Source organism: Amblyomma americanum, chromosome 8 (genome assembly GCF_052857255.1).
Source record: "Amblyomma americanum isolate KBUSLIRL-KWMA chromosome 8, ASM5285725v1, whole genome shotgun sequence".
NCBI lineage: Eukaryota > Metazoa > Arthropoda > Arachnida > Ixodida > Ixodidae > Amblyomma > Amblyomma americanum.
In genome coordinates, this window is record NC_135504.1 from 63706967 (window position 1) to 63727837 (window position 20871).

At 46.7% G+C, this 20871-nt stretch overlaps 1 protein-coding gene across 1 annotated transcript; it reads left to right on the forward strand.

The window, feature by feature from the left end:
* The first annotated feature begins 1501 nt into the window (after nucleotides 1-1501).
* LOC144102441 (glutamate receptor U1-like) lies at nucleotides 1502-16128 on the forward strand. Its single transcript, XM_077635711.1, has 7 exons — nucleotides 1502-1614; nucleotides 1908-1998; nucleotides 5500-5661; nucleotides 9575-9728; nucleotides 12738-12964; nucleotides 14605-14760; nucleotides 16042-16128. The coding sequence occupies exons 1-7, from the start codon at nucleotides 1502-1504 to the stop codon at nucleotides 16126-16128; spliced, it is 990 nt and encodes a 329-aa protein (XP_077491837.1).
* The last annotated feature ends 4743 nt before the right edge of the window (nucleotides 16129-20871 follow it).

A 20871-nucleotide genomic window follows, 5' to 3' on the forward strand; every position in this document is an offset into this window, starting at 1 on the left:
ACACATGTGCCACAAGTATCTCGGCGACTCATGGCAGAGTGTGCCCTTATTTCGATTAAACGAACGTGACTCTAACGCAATCCTACAAAACTCCACGCGATGCAAACCTAGGGGCTCCGGGCCATGCAGTCCGCATGCCGCCATTCGTACGCGCTTTCTCGCCGCCTTTTTCAGATTCCCGGATATTGCAACGTCAAGAAAGAAAACAACGGCATCATTGTGAGCGGGCTCACGAAGACCTTCATGGAAGATCTAGCGCCGTTTATAAACTGCACGTACGTGGCCATTTCTATAATTCACGCCTCATATCTGTACCTGTAAATTAATATAATCGAGTCGAAGCTTGTACCTGTAAGAATGGTCTGCGCGCCCTACTGAAAATGGTATATAGGTTTGAATAGGTCAGCAAATAGGAATATGGCACATTTAGTTTCGCTTTATAGGATGGACGTGCCAAAGCGGCTCAGTCTATGAGGGTCGCCGTAGTGGAGGGCTCCGGATAATTTCGACCTCCTGGGGTTCTTAACGAGCACTAACAACGCACAGTACATGAACCTATCACATTGTTCCTCCATCGAAGTGTTACCGTAGCCGGCGGGTTCCAACCCACGACTTGCATGCACTGAGTGATGTAAGTGCGCGGTAATTAATCACGGGTAATCGAAGTTATACGGAGCCCTCCACTAAGGATTCTCTCAAAAGCTGAATCGCTTTGGAAGCTTCACCGTATAATGTTAACCGAAATGTGCCATAATCCTATTTGTCGACCTATTCAAATTTGTACAGATTTTTCAACAGTGAATATATCCAGAGAGCGGCCCCAATGGTGTAGCCCGAAAGATTTTGTGAGGGGTGTTATACATCGCTTCTAAAAAAATTAAAAACAAAGAGAACCTGAGTCCAATGAATATCTTAGTGAATTTTCTGCTGTAGTAAGGCTGAAGAATTAGTCGTTTCGTTCAAATTAATAGCTATACAATACAAGTGCACACAGGATTCCGGGGACTTGATTCGTTAAGAACATTTATTTTCTGACAAAAAAAATCGCACGAAAAAACGCAGATGTTTGAAATATTTTCACATAATATACAAAAAAAAAAGCTCTCGCTGTACAACTAAATCGACTGCGATTTTGTGACATTTGTCAAAACTTCCACCCCATGCATGTGAGCCTGCGCACGGATGCAGAGCAGCTTAACATTTTCACTTTTTTATTTTCGCGATAATTTATTATCGTTTGGGGGTAACGAAACGAATGAAAAAGTGGGCCGAGGTGAAAAGGTATGCTTTAATGGGTGAGCTGCGCCTACAATTAAGAGGAGTGTCATACTTCGTGTGATGGCGAAGAAGAGTGACTTTTCTGCTATATCTTCCGCTTGCTATCAGAACAGGAACTATTTTTGTGAACAAAACCGACACACGTATTGTTTTTGTTTTTACATTTTAATCTATCAGTTCCGTGTGAATAGCACGGGCGAAGAAAAGGCCGAAAGGAGGTGATATGGGGGGAAAGCAGCGCTCAGAAAATGTCGGGGGTGTTCTGACACCTAAACACCCCCCTCCCCCCTTCCTCCCAGCGACGGCCCCTGAGCGGCCCCATCCCAAGCAGCATTGGTAAGAGACTGATAAGAATTTTGGTAAGAGATGGTTACACACTGGTCCTGTGTAGGGCCAGGCTCTGCCAATACGTTTCCAATGTAGGGCCAATGAATAGTGCTATCAGGAATAGGCCTATTTTCAATAAACGACGCGAACGGTAGGAAAAAGCTTGATGCTGAAGATAAGCACGATACTCTAGAAGCCATTTTTGATTAACATCACGGGTGTGCTTGAGTGAGAAACCGTTTAAAGCGCGTCTGCAAGCCGTAATTAGGACACAATTAACATTGATTACGTGCCTCCAACAGCTTCGACTACAAGCTGGTCGAGGGCGAGGTGTTCGGTTCGCGAAATCCAGACGGGAACTGGACCGGAATGATGGGAGAACTCCAGAGGAACGTAAGTACTCGCTTCGATATCCGGTGTTCGCTACGGCCGGTGCATAGTGTTTTTCAGTGAGAGAGGAATTTCTCGGAATGCTGTGCGAAGCTACGGCTGCGGCCAGAGCATAGTGTTTTTCAGTGAGAGAGGAATTTCTCGGAATGCTGTGTGAAGCTACGGCTGCGGCTAGTGCATAGTGTTTTTCAGTGAGAGAGGAATTTCTCGGAATGCTGTGCGAAGCTACGGCTGCGGCTAGTGCATAGTGTTTTTCAGTGAGAGAGGAATTTCTCGGAATGCTGTGCGAAGCTACGGCTGCGGCCAGAGCATAGTGTTTTTCAGTGAGAGAGGAATTTCTCGGAATGCTGTGCGAAGCTACGGCTGCGGCTAGTGCATAGTGTTTTTCAGTGAGAGAGGAATTTCTCGGAATGCTGTGCGAAGCTACGGCTGCGGCTAGTGCATAGTGTTTTTCAGTGAGAGAGGAATTTCTCGGAATGCTGTGCGCAGCTACGGCTGCGGCTAGTGCATAGTGTTTTTCAGTGAGAGAGGAATTTCTCGGAATGCTGTGCGAAGCTACGGCTGCGGCTAGTGCATAGTGTTTTTCAGTGAGAGAGGAATTTCTCGGAATGCTGTGCGAAGCTACGGCTGCGGCCAGAGCATAGTGTTTTTCAGTGAGAGAGGAATTTCTCGGAATGCTGTGCGAAGCTACGGCTGCGGCTAGTGCATAGTGTTTTTCAGTGAGAGAGGAATTTCTCGGAATGCTGTGCGAAGCTACGGCTGCGGCTAGTGCATAGTGTTTTTCAGTGAGAGAGGAATTTCTCGGAATGCTGTGCGCAGCTACGGCTGCGGCTAGTGCATAGTGTTTTTCAGTGAGAGAGGAATTTCTCGGAATGCTGTGCGAAGCTACGGCTGCGGCTAGTGCATAGTGTTTTTCAGTGAGAGAGGAATTTCTCGGAATGCTGTGCGCAGCTACGGCTGCGGCCAGTGCATAGTGTTTTTCAGTGAGAGAGGAATTTCTCGGAATGCTGTGCGAAGCTACGGCTGCGGCTAGTGCATAGTGTTTTTCAGTGAGAGAGGAATTTCTCGGAATGCTGTGCGCAGCTACGGCTGCGGCCAGTGCATAGTGTTTTTCAGTGAGAGAGGAATTTCTCGGAATGCTGTGCGAAGCTACGGCTGCGGCTAGTGCATAGTGTTTTTCAGTGAGAGAGGAATTTCTCGGAATGCTGTGCGCAGCTACGGCTGCGGCCAGTGCATAGTGTTTTTCAGTGAGAGAGGAATTTCTCGGAATGCTGTGCGAAGCTACGGCTGCGGCTAGTGCATAGTGTTTTTCAGTGAGAGAGGAATTTCTCGGAATGCTGTGCGCAGCTACGGCTGCGGCCAGTGCATAGTGTTTTTCAGTGAGAGAGGAATTTCTCGGAATGCTGTGCGAAGCTACGGCTGCGGCTAGTGCATAGTGTTTTTCAGTGAGAGAGGAATTTCTCGGAATGCTGTGCGCAGCTACGGCTGCGGCCAGTGCATAGTGTTTTTCAGTGAGAGAGGAATTTCTCGGAATGCTGTGCGAAGCTACGGCTGAAAGCCCCGCCGCGGTGGCTCAGTGGTTAGGGCGCTCGACTACTGATCCGGAGCTCCCGGGTTCGAACCCGACCGCGGTGGCTGCGTTTTTATGGAGGAAAAACGCTAAAGCGCCCGAGTGCTGTGCGATGTCAGTGCACGTTAAAGATCCCCAGGTGGTCGAGATTATTCCGGAGCCCTCCACTACGGCACCTCTCTCTTCCTTTCCTTTTCACTCCCTCCTTTATCCTTCGCTTACGGCGCGGTTCAGGTGTCCAACGATATATGAGACAAATACTGCGCCATTTCCTTTCGCCCCAAAACCAATTATTAAGCTACGGCTGACAATGTTCATGGGAAGCGAGGGATCCAGAAAGTACCGTGGGTTTTCGTGTCTTTGACAACGTTTTCATGTGGGCCACACAGACGTTGCTTGGAAATCGCGCACCAGTGTGTCTCGCTATGCTTAGTGTCATTAGCAAGGTAAACGTACAAAGTAATGTGCTTCTAGAGCGAGATATTTGTGAAAATGTTGCTTTCGTCACTGTATTTGCAAGCAGCGGTTCATAAATATGTGCAGCGCAATACTGTACGCCGATTACATAGTCCCAAAGAAATCTGAACCAATGCGCCCTAGATAGACCGCCGTTATATAGTTTGCCCAATGTCGAGTTCCATAACATTATAACGGAGGGTGTAAACAGGTTCCGAAGCATCTTCTGAAGCCCATACGCTTAAATCATAGCTGTTGATCGGGCTTCTCTACGCGCCATCTCTGATATGCCCGCAAATTTTTGGCGGGAAAAAAATGAAAACTAATAAAAAAGCTGCGTGAGTTTCGAAAAACACGACCAAAATTTTGGAGGGTATGCTGGCTATAGATTGGCGCAGGATATAAATGCCTGAACACGTCGACCTTAGGCGCCATACAAGGCAAGGCAACTCCTCCTCTCCTGATTTCTCCAGCGTCGAATGGGGCGATGCGACGACAGCGATTTCGCCGAAAAAAATTGCGCATTTGTAAGCTCTAAGTGAGCACTGTTTTCGTGCTCGTGCCAAAACTCGAACGGGGCAAGAAGGATAATATAACTGAACTGCGGACCACACTAGAGAGGCGCGCCGTGTGAAGGTACAGTGACAAACGTTGGCAGGCAGCTAGTGTTCCTGTATGTGCACCTGTAAGTGACCTTTGGGATTGCAGGTGCTTTAGCTCAAAAAGCGTTAGGCGGTAAAGCTATCGCTTGAGAAATTGCGCCAGGTGTGGCTCATTTTGGCGCTGCACAAGTTATTGAGTGAAACATGGCATGAGGACAAGTCATCGGTTCGCATTTTGGCAAGAGCTGTTCAGGTGAAGCTGCGCCTTACATTCTCTTGAAATTCCAGGCTTTTGCAAGGTAGACGACCTGTTACCAGCCTAAAATGAAAACTAAAACCAAATTCCACTCAAAATGAAGTGTACATTGGTGGCTGTTTTGCCTTTCGCAGCAGCGCCCTGTGTGGAACGTTTGTGTTGCCTATATGAAGAAGGGTGGGCTTTGGTGTAATTTTAAGTATCTTGTTTTTATGATGGCCTGAAAGGTACAGATTCCTAATTTTATATGAAAATTTTATTACACATGCCGTTTTTTTATTATTTTGTGGGCACACGGGCTAAAAGTTGTTTCTTCACAGCCAATACAACCAAATACGTCCATCTATATGCGTACATTTAGCAGTCTAAACTTCACTACCTCGTTTAAGTTTACTGAGGAAGCTGCATGAAAAGCTGCTATAGTTTGTAGGTACTGGTGTCATGAACGAAGCATATATGAGTTATTTTAAGCGCTATGTTTTTCAATCTGTGGCACAAATTCTATTGTATGCAAGCGCAGGGGACCCACCACCGCACAACATTTTGCGCCTGTAGAAGAGCATGCCATTAAGTTTCAATTGTATTTGTCTTCTGCATTTCCCTTTGGACGTTGGCACCAGGAAATAGACATCACTTTCCCGGTGGTGGCTCGTAGCCTACACCGAGATACCATAGGAGATCCGACAAGCGGCATCTTCTATCGAAGTGTGGTCATCCTTGTAGGCCGCACCAGTGCCACAGAGAGCAACATTCTCGGCTATCTGCTGACGTTCGACGTGGATGTAAGTACGTTCTCATTGATCTCATAGCATTACAGGTCGATGAAAAATTGTTACACAATTTCAAGGGCAGTTCAAGAGCAGCGCCTAACCCCTCATTTAGGAGCAAACACTATTTAAAAATTCCTTACTGTCTGACACAGTTTAAATGGGTTCTTGTCGGATCCATTTGGAATGCGCAACGGATGCTTCATCCAGCATTTTCGTACACATAAAAGTATGGAATAGTTCTAAGTGTGGACTGTTAAAAAAAGAAACTCACAGGACGGTTATGAATATATGTAACGTGACATTCAGCGATAGCTGTTAAGGCATTTAGTTTTGGGGATATCTTCCTGGCGCACTGGTGTAATGGTCAAGTTATGCACCCCTGCACTGGCAGGCGGCTGCTCCAAACAGAGTCGCCCGTAGGCTTATGCGAGCCAGGTTGACCGTGACATAAGGTGACATCCACTCACCACCCATCGGTTGTGGGTGGATGTGATTAACGCACCCACCGGTTACGCCGACGGCGACGACGCCAACGCGCAAGCCACAGACGGGCACCTAACAGCTGTCGCTGTAAAAACTACCGAATCCAATACCCGGAACCCAGGAACTATCTCAGAACATTCTTTTTTTTTTAAATCGAAAGCTGTTATAGTGTTTTCCAGCCATATTACACTGCATTGTGCAGTGGAATCTAAAGCTTCAGCCGTAAGGCCTAATTACTTAGTGAATTATTTGTTTTATAGTTTCTGGTTTATGTGTTTTAACGTCCCGAAGTGACTCAGGCAATGAAGGACGACGTAGTAGAAGGCTCAGGAAAATTTTGACCATTTTGGGTTCCTTAATGTGACTGAGATCGCAAAGTACAAGGGTCTCTAACGTTCCACCCCCATCGAAATGTGACCGCCGCGGCCGGGATCGAACTAGCGTTTTCCGGGCCAGCAGCCGAGCACCATGAAAAGTAAGCCACCACGGCGGCTCTTAAGGAATCAATTTATTTAACGTGAATAGTTTAATTTAATTAAGGTGACAGCCAACTGCCACGTTTCTCGGGTGAACAAGTGTTGCGAGAGAATTTACTCTCCACTTTTTGGAGAAAGGAGGCAGAGGGTGGGATTGAAATAAATATTTAAACCAAAGCGCTGACATCTTTCACTGATTAATGTGTGCAGGCGGTAAGATTATCTATACGAATTTTTTCTCCAATCGTTTTTATGTTCCTTGCAGATAATGTCGCTAATCAGCTATTTTTTCACAATTTTTAGTCATTTTTATTCTGAGTGCAGTGAAATCACATAGCTCACTGGGCTGCTTTTTGCGCCTAGCGCTACGCCGCGTTCCCTGGGCGTCGTCTTATTGTTCGCTAAACTTTGGTGCGTACCTGCTTCAGGCGCAGTTGATTATTACTGCCATGTTCGAAAAGGAGTCCCGCAGAAAAGATGGCAGAACCTAGGCTGTAAAGGTCGGTACTGCTAAAGGCGCGTCACGCGTGCCGTGACTCTGGAAAGCGAAAACTCAGTATAAAATACTCGAGAGAGGCATGACACTGACATCTGACATACTGTCTATGCGAAAAGAAACCGGGCAGTGGGGTTTTCTTAACGCGAGAGTGTTAGTACCCCGATGCCGGAAAAAAAAGGCCGGTGTCACCTCTGGAGACAGCATAAAGCCTTAAAGCCGGTACAGCAGTAGGCGGCCGCTCCGCCACTATACGTGTGTCACATAAGTCACGCGACCTTGCGGCATCATCACAGCCTGCTCCGCCCGATTGTGAGCAAACTGACCACCGTGGAAGATGTGGGTTAAATTAATGACTGGTCGCTAAAGGTTGCTTGAGAAGAGAAACCTGTGCAGTGGTGCATCGCTTAAGGGGGGATGAGGGTCTTAAAAACTTGATTTTTTTTTTGGTCAACACAACCTGTTGAAACTTTTCGCACAGATGTATCATAGAATGCGTATTTGAAATACGCATTTAGATTTCAAATATCTCACCTGCGAAGAAATTTATAGCAAAATAACATCCCAAATAGGCCATTTCTTACGGGCTTTTGTGATAACTTCTCAGTTAAAAGAAGCTTTTTTTAACAATATGTAGACATTTCCAAAGATCCACCGCACATCCTAAACCTTTCCTTTTTCTTTTAAACCTGATAGATTAGCAATTAGGTCAAGTGCGTGATAATCACTGCCACATTGCTTTTTCTTTCCAACTTTGCTATCCATTTATGATCAAGATAGTCATTTTATTAGCTTTAGGATGTGCTGTGGGCTGTTGAAAATTTTTGCTTATTCTGAAAAAAGATTCATTTTGCTGATAAATTACTAAAAAGGCCCGTAAGAAATGGCCTAATTAGGGTATGTTAATTTCGCATGTTTTCCCTTTCAGGTGAGATATTTGAAATCTTAATCCATATTCAAAATCAGCATCCTATGATGTACCTGCATGCTAAGTTTCAGCAAGACATGTTAACAAAGAAGAAACATTTTTTAAGACCCTCATACCCCCTTAAGCGCTACACCATTGCGCCAGTTGTGGTATGAGTGCTCCCAGCGATCTATGAGTGTTAAGTAGAGATATTAACAATTTCCTATATATGTGCCTTAACCAGTTATCTCTATCGCCTCATACCCTTAAGGTCTAGCTTAATTGTCTCCTCCAGGTTTTTTTTTAATACAACAGACATAAACAGACATACACCTCTCACAAATCTCGCTGATTGGTTGGTCGAGAGGGAGATCACGTCACTAGGCCACGTGACCAGAGCGGAAAAATTCTGAGCTCGAAAACAAGGAAGGAGCGCTCAGCCGGGAAAGGGCGAGAAAAGAAGGTTGGAACAGGTCCTCGGCGGGTTCACACAGCACATGATTATTTTAGGGCAAATAAAGATACCATGACAGTCACAACATTGCTTATGTGGAGAAAGAACTGACACAGACACAGAGACAAACAGGAGCAACATCGCTTCTAAGGTTGTCGCATTGCACTCTTGCTGTTACTAGAGCGCCCACGTAATTTTTGAAGCGAAAAGCTTCACTAACTCGCCTCGATGGCTCAGTGGTTAGGGCGCTCGGCTACTGATCCGGAGTTCCCAGGTTCGAACCCGACCGCGGCGGCTGCGTTTTTTATGGAGGAAAAACGCTAAGGCGCCCATGTGCTGTGCGATGTCAGTGCGCGTTAAAGATCCACAGGTGGTCGAAATTATTCCGGAGCCCTCCACTACGGCACCTCTTTCTTCTTTCACTCCCTCTTTTATCCCTTCCCTTACGGCGCGGTTCAGGTGTCCAACGATATATGAGACAGATACTGCGCCATTTCCTTTTCCCCCAAAACCAATTATTATTATTATTAAAAGCTGCACTACGCTAGGTCAAGCAGTCGTCACGTAGGCCGGGGAATGACCTTGAACCACCTTCAGCCCAACCAAGGATAGCAGTGTATGACCATATGTGGTACAGTTATGGTGCCAACCCCTGACCTTGACCCATGACCTCCAATTGACCTTTGACATTGGTTGACCTTTAACTTTAAGAACATCCGATCGAGTGATGTGAAACCACGCGATGAAATCCCATGGGGTGCCTTAAGACCATGTGATACCACGTCATAGCCACGTGGTCGAGTGGGTACATATAGAACGGCTGTCGCGAGCAAGTAGCGGAGATGCCATAGACGAGCCTCAGACGCTTAGCAAGCGTGCCTGCTTTTCGCTGAATTCCAGGGTTAGCTAAGTTAAGCCGCTGCCAATTTTTTTTTCTTGCTTCTCTTGGTGCCCGCAACAGAAACAAAGCCCTTCGAAAGTGGGAAATGTGCACAATTAATAAAGCTCATTGCATTGCCAAAGAGAGAAAATCAGCCCTAATTCACCCACGTACATCGCACTCGACGAGTTTTCGTTCCTATTTAAGTAACGGCGCTTGTTCATTTCAGGTGTGGATCTACCTGCTCTGCTCCATGGTTCTGCTCTCGCTCCTAGCAACACTGCTGCACATGGCGTCATGTCGAATGCGGCGAATGTCGAGCAATGCTCTGGAATTGTTGAGCCACTACGTGCAAATATTTTTCGAGAACATGTTCTGCGAAGGCAAGTCGTCAAATGCCTTTCTAGCTGACTCAGAACGAAGATGGCTAACATGCCAGTGCTATACACTGCACGGGCTCCAGTTCGGACATGCTGACCGATACTTTTTACTGCAAAAGCACTACTTCACGAGGTCAAACGGGCTTAGCGGTTTGCGTGAAGCTTGACCTTGAGGATGACCTTGGGCAAACCGTAAATAAATAAAAATATTGCCGTGACAGGGATTCGAACCTGCGGCGGAACGAACATATAAGCTTCGCTGGCCACTGCACCAGAGCATTTGGGTGTCAATTCAATTCAATTCAATTAATTTCGCTTTTACAAGAGTACAAAAACGCGAGGGCAAGCAACAAAAAGCTGCTGATTAGCAGCTTGACGACGGTTGCTGCCCCTATATTTGACCGCTTTCTTTTTTAAACATGGCAGTTATTACAGCGCCGCAGTCGATCACGCCTCGTGTTAAACTGCAGCACACTCTCGCGCTGTGCACTGTGCATCGTTTTCTTCATCAGCTAATACTACTACCAAACTAAGAATCGCGCTTTGAGCTATGTGGCGGTGGTCACCGAGAGATGTGCGCTGCATGCATTGGCGTGGAGAACGTTGTGGTAAAAACAGGGCATTGAGCATTACGCGTTGCCGTTGGCAAAACTGCTACAGATAGACAGCACTGCAGCATAGGCCGCCGGCGTACATTGGGTAAATTGGCACTGACGTCGATAAAGTTGAAGACGCACGCAACTGGCTCACTGGGTCAGTAGGCACCTCAATCGCGCTTTCAGGTACGTGACGATGGTGTCCACCTACAAAAAACTGTGATTTCGCATGATAATTGAGGCTCAGCAATACAAAACAACCAGACAATTTTTTCTCAGTATCAGCCGACAGTTATGCGCTAAAGCACACAGATTTTGGGCACTCTGTTGAGATCGTCGGCTTTTGAGCGAACGCTTGTAAAATGCCTTTTTCGAGCACGAAAGAAAATGGGCCCTTTTTCCTTTTTTCGTGGGAGTTGTTAACGCATTCCACAGCACTTGCATACGACGAATGCCACTCGAAGGGCAAGGACGCAGAGGATGGTCACGTGTTCACGGAACGGAGCCACGCGTGAGTCGTCGTGGGACGCGCGCATCATAGCAATGCTGAAAAATACATTGGTGAAGAAACGCTCTCCTGCCTACTATGGCTTCTGAAGCGCCGAATGCGATGGAGATCGCAGATTAAAAGAATTCGTTATTCAAGCATAGTGGGTTTCCAATTATTTGCTACCTGTAATTTGCGGATACCTTGCAGACATCTATAAGGTTGTCTTCAGGCAGCAAGAAGACATCCGCACTGCAGACACCATGAGAGCTGTTTCAGACGACTTCAGCATTCTGTAGATGAGAAATTCCAATGTTTCCAAAATAGAACCTGGAAAATAACATACTTAGTCATTTTAAATGGGGCTACATTTTGGTTTTCAGGGCTATTTTGGAAAGCATATATGAACTGTCGAAAGGAATTTTCGTCTTCAGCACTTTGCTTCATAGCGCGAAGTTTGAAATGTTAAGAATCTAATAAAGATTTTAGGGAATCTCATGAAAAGTCTTTTGCATGGCAGGCATAAAAAAAAAAGACCAATGCAGACTTCAACCGGACAGTTTAAACTCGGTTTAATAAATCAGTTACCGATGCCACATTTCGGGGAACACCAACTATTTGCAAGACATAAACCTCCTTGCCGGATCGGCCTGCTAACATAGTGTTTCAGGAATAACTGTACGTGAGGCTTTTCTGTTACGACAGACTATGCCTATGGTTGACCCAGGACGTCATAAGCCCCAGAGGTCTCTCGTGACAATTGACGTGCAATTATTGCACGGAACACCTTAGCATTACCATTACACGATCCTCCGCGGAAACTCCTTTCAGAGAGCGCGCCCACTGCTCAATTATTCCTGCACAGAGAAGACTGAGGGACCGAGCTTGCGGTACTGTCGCAGCATCTGAAGAAAGCACCTCACTCTCGAAAGTGATTCTTGTTCCACGTCCATACCTTCTGACAAGAAAAAGAGAAGGATTGGCAGAATGAAAGTTCTAGTTGTCTGCCTTCCACGGGGCAAAATGGAGAGGGGATGTAAAAATGGAGGGAGTTATAAGGGATAGAAGCCAGGAAGAAGAACGTTAAGAAGAAGCCTCATGAGGTAAATCACCAAGGGCAGACAACACCGCCGCAGAGAATCTTGTGCAGGTAACCCTGAGCAGCAAAGAACATGCGGGCCTGTCAGCAAACCCTCTAGGAAAAGCGCCACCTGTAACCCGAGTGCGCTGAGCCAGGTTTCGTAATGAGGGCAGAAATTACTTTCTACTGCTTCTTTTCAGCTCCATGGGAGGGCGCAAAATGTCTGGTCGGAGTATCTTTGTCTGGTCGTTACAATTAGTGCAGCCGGGCTGTGCCATTCCGGACTGCAATCGTCGCGTAAAGGACAGAACAGCGTAGCAACAGGGAAGATTGGAAAGAGCTATGTAGGCCTGACGGGGTGGTGCCTGAATACCCGCCTTCGTGAGCACACTTCTTTGCAAGGGGCTCCTTCCTCAAACCTGGACTTGCACTACAAAGAATGTCGTCGTAGCTTACTGCAGAACCACGTACTACACTTTTTAACGATACTAAGATCTCCTGCAATAACGAAGATAAACTAACTAGAGAAATCAACGAAGCATTTCATATTCAGAAAAACCGCGACACACGTGTAAGCACCCCATTCGTCTTGGTTAATGACTGTCAACTATTGTATCTTGATCACCATGACTGAAGCTGTCAGCTTATCAGTGTTGTTGGTGCAGCTCATGCGTGCTCTTGGTTGTAAAGAGAGTATATTTCATGGCTTCCTTTTCAATAAACCTTCAGTTGCTAGTCAGCTCCAGTCCCGTCTGCTTTCTTGTCCGGCTGCTGCGCTGTTTTTGTCTTTAAAGTATGTACCAATTCGCTCAACTGGCCGTTTTAATGGTCGTCCCTTGCTGTCGCAGCGTCTCCGGAGCCGCCCAGTGAGGAGCCAGTCCGCGTCTTGAGCGCAGTCTGGTGGATCGCCGTGGTGGTGCTGATGAACGCCTTCGCCGGACAGATGAGAGCCTGCCTCATGGTCCGCTCGGAGGCGACCAGGATCCGCACGGTGGCCGACGTCAATGCCAAGGCGGAAGCAGGGGGACTGCTTCCTTACACGCTGGGGAAGACAGAGATCGAGAGGGTGCTAAAGGTAGGCGACCGTTGTACATCCGCGCAGAGAGAGTTTCTCGGATCATGAATGGTGCAGCTTACCAATGTCCCCACAAGAAAATAGTATACAACAGCTATATCTTGCCCGTACTCACCTAGGGGAGAAACGTGGAGGCTAACGAAAAGGGTTCAGCTCAAGTTGAGGACAACGCAGCGAGCCATGGAAAGAAAAATGATAGGTGTAACGTTAACAGACCGGAAGCGGGCAGAGTGGGTGAGGGAACAAACACGGGTTAATGACATCCTAGTAGAAATCAAGAGGAAGAAATGGGCTTGGGCAGGGTACGTAATGCGAGGGAGAGATAATTTCTGGTCGTTAAGGTTAACAGGGTGGATTCCAAGACAGGGCAAGCGTGGCAGGGGGCGGCAGAAAGCTAGGTAGGCGGATGATAATAAGACGATTGAGGGCATACGGTGGGCACAGCTGGAAAAGGACAGGGTTAGTTGGAGAGATATGATAGAGGCCCTTGCCCTGCACTGGGCGTAGTCAGGCTGATGATGATGATGATGAGAGCTAGCCGCGGGGATCAATCGGCTGCTTTGAAGAAAGTGCTTTACCGTACCATCCTGGCTCTTGCCATTCACATAGCGCGGGACACTGTCGCACAAGGCACTAACGAACACCCCGGGAAGGACTGTTTCAATTTAAATTCCCCTATAGCGAAAACTCAGCCAAATTCTTGCTTTTCAGCCGACTTCTCCTCAGATGGTGACAACTTGTCAGCGCTTGTGATTAAAACGCGATGGCTCGCCGTTGCTTCCACCTTGACTAAAGGGCTGTAAACCTATACTCAAAATATTGAGAACTCACCGGAGCGACACCTCATGTAAACAGCTTCAACATGGTCGCATTTCTCGCATGCGGAGAACAATATTTTTTGAAGAAAAATAAAAATAACGGACAGTTACGGGAAGTACAGTCTTGGGTAAAAGTCTTCAAGCCAAAGGCTTTTTGCCTGAGCTGCATAACGAAGCCATTAGGGCACCATTAAACCAAGCGGCATGGAACGCCTGGAAATGGTTTGTATTCGAGGTAAAGAAGTGTGGTGCTCGACGTGTGCTTTGAATGCTCCGTGTAACGGACGCTCATTACACTACAAGTGAACGCTGTGGCCGGAAGACTTTTGGCGAGGAATGTACCACGTAGCGACACTGGGCTGATTACAGATGCGGAAGAGAAGGAGCATAGTAACAGCAAAAGTGGACGGCAGGGAATTGAAGGCCTTGCACTACCGCAGAGCCTTGATAGGAAATAAGAATGATCTTCATAACTTTTCAGAATTTCACCCTGGCATCGACCATCGAGTTCTTTATTCTTTTGTTTCTGCTATTTAATCATTCTTTCATTCTTTACTGTATTGTACGGCTCAGTACACAGTTATAACGTTGACAGCCAGTCATTAGGACCATCGTACGAATGTAAATGTCGTACTTCCAAATAAAGAAATGCTAGTTCGCGATTTGGCTTGCCTCTTTGGACAGACAAACAGGCAGACAGACAGACAGAAAAACTTAGCTGTCCCGCCCCGGATCTCCACTGCTATCGATCCAAAGGATATCTTGCTCCCTTGTCTTTGCAAAGCGGTTACATCCAGAGTCTGTACTTTTGTGACCGCGCAGCACAGCCGCCGCCAGGATTACCAAAATTTGTGGAGGACAATGAAACGCCTTGGAACGCTGCTCGACCATTTCTACTACTTCAGCGATAAGATGCTCACCGACGTCGCCGCAGGCAAGGCTGTCATAATGCACGCCGACGGATTTCTGCAAATACAGGTAAGCACCGTCGTGGCCTCCGTGATCAAGCAACGGCGCGCTGCCGGAGCTGATCGCGGAGGACATGGCACTCTCGTAGGAAATGTCTTTGTTAATTCTCCTCTAATAATCATTTCTTGCTTGTACTGATTTTAACGGATTTCTCGTAATTATGCTATGAGAAGGCCGCGCTGAAGCGGTCTAATTTAGAAGCTGTCGAAGAAACTTTCGCGAAATTTACGGGCCCATTCGATCTACCTCTGTAGGAGTAAAATGAAATGAAGGCTCTTTCATTGCGATGGTAAAACGTACGATGATTTGGCAGTCATTAATATATAAACTGTAAGGTAGGATCATGATTAATATATAATCTTGAGACAGCAAAGAAAGTGATATTTAATAGAAGTGCGTATGCTCAACCACGTGTAGGGTAAGTAAAATACCGATGAAACATTTAAGATAAAAGCGTGGTACGAAACATAATGCACAGGAAAGCTACAATATTTCAGACGATAGACTCGACGACGTTTCACTCTAAAGTGTTATGCAAGTCCTTCGTCATTTGCAGCAATATGTTGAAATCGAACAAAACTCTTATGCTCGTACTTGAGTTTTAAAAGGGTTTCTTGAGAACCCGAATGCCGGCCAGGAAAGCAGTAATATCAGAGTTCTCCATCTTGAAGATTCACTCATATCAGAGGATTTACACAGGAGGAAACTCCATGCACAGTGCAGGCTGTACCTGGACTCCAGATAAGAACTGCGCCGCCGACAGAGGATAAGCAGACGGCTTCGCGGCAAGCGAGAAGTAGTGCCCCAAGTGCTCTGATAAGGAGGTGAAACTCGGATATTGCTGCTCTATTAGCTCGAGCACAACAGTAGTATGTAGAGCCCGCCATAGGAGCCCCGTTGACAGCGTGCTCGTGTTCAGAGTGGCGATCGAAAGCACACCTGGTGAAACATGAGTCAGTTCATTCGCAGAGCATCCGCGGTAATAGGAGATCATTCTTCACATTATTTAACCGCGAAACAGACCCTCAGCTATCGCCCCTGGTCCACCTCTAGTAAAAATGCCCAGTATGCTTACAGCTGATGGCCTGGAATTTTTTTCCACAGATTGTACGTATACATGCTATAAAAGAGTGGCCGGATATATTTGGTGGCATACATAAAAGGCTCGAGAAGCATGTAAAAAAAAAGTCATAGTAATGGTAAAGATATTACAAAATAATAAAGGGTATTTCTCTCACTCCTGCTATTTGAGAGTGCTGTATGGGGCCCCAAAGAGTTGTCTTGTTGCAGTATTTACTCAATGGACCGGAACAGGGCACCCAGTACAACGCCCATATGTACTTGCTGCAAGAGCTGCAGCTTACAGTGTTGCATTGATGATGCTCGATACACGAATTGCTCGAGCTCAAAGACATTTGCAATGACTGGCAGTAAAACGGTCTCTCCTTTGAACTTACATGACTTCAGTTGTACTGCTTCTAACAGGCATTACTATACGCGTTAGGCATAGGTTCAAAACAAGGCTCCTGTGCTCCACTGAACACACGTCGAAAAGTCTGCCGTATATGAATGCCTGCATTACGATGCATAAGCACCCCTGTTCGTCAGCGTTCGGCGCACATAATCCGTGCCATCTCTCTTATAGGTGACGGCATTCTGCAAGGGAAAGCAAGTTGGCGAGTACTACTTCGCTGAAGAAAAGCTGAACACTTGGATGTTTGTTTCCTACGCAAGACGCTCTCTGCCGCTGACACTGAAACAACGCATGAGAGAGTTGTAAGTACGCGTGCCTGCATTTTGCGTGCGGTTGTAAGTCCAGGAGGCGCGATTTTTAGAACCGAAAGCAAGAGAAATGCTGCCCCGGTTGAAGTAATGGGCCCAAATATTGGGAATGTATTGGCAAAGGCCGGTCCTACAAAGGACCAGAATGAAATCATCCATTTACAATATTGGGTTGATTACATTTTCCGCTTGGGAAAGTGGGCTGCCGTTTAAATAAGGACGGACTGCTTAGAACCGCCACGCGCCTTAAGACCAGCTTCTAATGACAACAGAGATAACAATACAGACGGTAAGAGAATGACGCCAGTTGCGCGAACAGCACAGGTAATCGGCCCAATATTCTGAATGCATGGTATCAGTCTGCTTCTTTGTAGGACTGGCCTTTAGCCGATACGTTCCCAATATCGGCCCGATTACCTGTGTTCCTTGGGTGGCTACCCTTCAGGTGGAGAGGGGATAAAGGAAGCGAAAGAGGAGAAAGTGAAGGAAAGGTTTGTTGACCGTGGGATTGGTTTATGGTTTATGGGGGTTTAACGTTCCAAAGCGACTAAGGCTATGAGGGATGCCGTAGTGAAGTGCTCCGGAAATTTCGACCACCTGGGGTTCTTTAACGTGCACTGACATCGCACAGTATACGGGCCTCTGGAATTTCGCCTCCATCGAAGTTCGACCGCCGCGGCGGGAATCGAACCCTTGTATTTCGGGTCAGCAGCTGAGTGCCATAACCACTGAGGCACCGCGACGGACATACCGTGCGATTGAATAAAATAAATATGATTCTACTTAAACAACTTATTATTGATCTTGTACTTGATTTCTGTCGTTAGACTGTTCAATATTGCTCTGCCGACAGCTGGGCGGTGGGGGCTAGCAGGTGCGCTGCTAGTCAGCCGAATTTAAAGTGTGCGATTATATAGACTTACTATTTGTACAAGCTTCTCAACGAATTGGAATGGACACCACGAATGAAAAAGTGTTATAGTTGTGTTGTACATGTGACCGAGTATTTAGTTTCACTTCTCTGTTAGGTTTGGATTGCATGCTGCGTCACGAGTACGTTGCATCATATGGCAATTGAGAGGAGACCGGCAGTAACATGGCAGATGCTTTGCAGCTACGAAGGTGTGCTATCCGGTTCAACGCCTACAAAACTACAAAATTACGGCATGGTAGATTTTTAAGGTGTATCTTGCGGGACTTAAGCTTAGTGCTGTGTTTCTGCGAATAACTGGCCGCCACCAGTAGAACGAAACCAGATCAAGGTATTGTTTTCTACTATAGTCAGAAGCGTCCGACGCCAGGCAGCTCGCCACTGCTTTGGGCAAAAGAGTATATCTGTATGAGCTTAACGTCAAGGAACAACGTCATTTGTCGAGCACGTCAAATAATCTTACTACATTAAATGCTCAGAGAAAGATACCTGAAGCCCGAAGTTCAGAGACACCAGCCTGACATGCATTTCAAGCCACGCTCAGCCCATGCGATCGCCCGTGCTCAGCCGCGACACATATACTCATTGAGCGCCACCGTTCCAACAAACGATTACTGAACTGTGGTGCGCATCCAGGAGCATACATTCCACCTGTGAACTCGTGAAGAACTGTGATTTCAAACGTTCCGCAAACATCACTTTTCATGGCTGACTCATTTCTGACCTAACGCCGCTCACACTCCGAGGGCGCTGGATGTTCGTAAGGGCTGGACTGAATTTGGAAACGGTAATTGCCGTCGCGAGCTATTACAAAGAGATACCGAAACGTTTGCCAGCAGTGACGGCGCCAAAGGAATATGAAGTCGATTTGGAGCTTTACTCCTACGCGGAACACGGATGCTGATTGAATTCTGGGCGCGGCTCACACTGACGCGAATACGGCGCGGTGCCCTGGTGGACGCCTGTGAAGCATTCGGCCATTTCCGCAAGTTGCATGGCCAATGATGAGATTTTCTCGAAATACAAGCTTCGGCACTTCCAAATAGCGTGCCGAAGTACAAAAATTGGGGAAAGGTTGCAGTAGTACAAAATGATTTAGATGAACAGCTCATGAGCATTAACATGTCACGGTTGGCGATCTTGCAAGACAGTGTTTGGCAGCTGGGCTCCTTTGGGCTCTTGAAATGAAGCAAATGGTACCAGGAAAAAAAATTAAGAAACATTCTGAAAGAAGAAAAACTTGCTAAGAAAACCCTTATATTTTGTACTTTTCTTGTCTTTCTTTACCACCTGCGCGGTAAGCTTCGATGGTTTAAATAAGGCCTCTTTCAAGACCGTTGCACGGCTGAAATATTGTTGGTGAACGCTGGCTTGGCTACTAAGAGATCTATAAGAGATTCCATACATTCGTGGCAGCTGTCAATTTCTTGGGTGGAGCTCTTCGTTACACACATCATTAGTATGAAAGAGCTCATTCAGAAAGCGAAAAAGACAAGTCTGGGATTGCACTAAGTTAAAGTTGCGGTCTAGTTGGTCTCGTATGACCAAGAATTGCAGCGCCATATTTCAAAACGACACAGCCAAGATAAGAGCACAAGAAATTTGGCCATGTATTGTCGTGAGCGTAAAAAACATAGGATTCTTGCATCAAAAGTCAGTGCACACCAGATCTTGCCAGCTGTTCCGTGGTGAGCAGGCATTATAACAAAACAGTGTGTGAGATTGTGGAGGCAGCATGACTGCTATGTTAGGGCGCCTTCAGTAGCCGAGCGGCATTTTTAGAATTAGTATTGCACCAACTTTCGCTGTTTTCTCGTTCGTGTAATTTTCTCGAAATCAGTAAACAGGTCCTAATTTCTTTGACACTGTTCGAATGTCAAATTGCTTATGTGTCGCTTTTAATGTACTGCACTGCAATTATTCGCTAGGATGCCACTGCCTCAGATGCCGTGACGAAACTGAGAAACTTGCCGGGGCGATGCTGTATTCGCAGGAAGCGCCAGGCAGAATTTACAGCCAATCCGCGCCCGAGTTTCCCTGCTAATCTCCGCCTAGTGTGCAAAGGAAGTAGCCTTGATTAGGACATGCAGCGCATTCACTATGCCACATGCCCCAGAACCTCTCGATGCACAGTACCGAAGCGAGACATAGAATTTGTGACCTTGACAGTGCAACGTTGGGTTCTCCAGGCGGAGAATGCTATAACTGAATATTAACCTAATTAGGGGAAATTCGAGTCATATATTTTCTACTCATCGATCCTGTTTCAAATATGCGACTAGTTAGATCATGACATCATCGGTTAGTTAATTACAAACGATTAAATTTCCGTTCCTAATATAACCTGTAGTATTTGGCAATGCAATGTCACTTTTCATTTGTCCTGGCCGATGCAGATGTGACGGCAGTTCGATTGCTCAAGAATGTGCGTTTGTTTATGCCGCAATTTTTAAACTTTCTATCTTATTCTTCCTTCCTGCCATAGATAGCTTTTCTCCCTCTTATCTTCAAGCTGTGCTATTTTGATACCTGCGGTGTTTCGTGCAAAGTTTTCATTGTGCTTTTGCCCAACCGGTACATTCTTTTTATTGCGACAGTGTGCCTGCCGGCACAAAGTATTGTTGACAAATATAGGTACCCTCTGGACTCGCGAAAAAGTCCAGTAACATCCTGTGGTGCGGCCCAAAGATCTATTCTTCTACATCTGGTGGACGGACTTCTTGTCTGCACCGGAGCAGGTGTTTCTGCCGGCGGATAGCACACAGAGAGGGGCAGGTCCAAAGGAAGTGTTTAGTGTCCGCCTCGCCGACAGGAGCGGGACAGAAGGGGCAGGAGTCACCGAAAGGCGCATGGTACTGTGCCGGCGATGGCCAGGTTACCGCTGAGGTTAGGGCGACACGGAGGCGTAACCTTCGAAGCAAGACCTCTTCCCATCGCGCAAGGCCGCCAGGCACGTTGGTTCCACACGCTGGGAGAAGTGCTCGAGTGGCTGGCCGGAGGTTTTCTTCTTATACGAGGAGTATTGTCTCCGGAGACGTTTCGGCCTATTCAACAGGACGTGGAGGAGCTGATTCATGACTTGTTTCATCCACCAGGCTTAAGGGGGGGGGGGGGGGACACCTTGACGAAATCACCGCACACACACCGTGAGGGAGAATTTTTTTAATTATGTCGTGAATAAGCTATGCCAATAAGTCGGTATTCAGAACAGGCCGCAGACTACGGTCACCGCCTGAGGAGTCTGTGAGGATGTCAAGGTGGCTTCTAGGTGGAAACAGCGTACAGTGGATGCTTAATGCGTCCCGAATGAAAAACAGCAACGCCTGTGTCGATGGCCAGGCAGAGGAGCAAGCATATGAGCATGTTGTCATTTGTGGAAATAATGCAAGGAAAGAGATAGCTGTGGT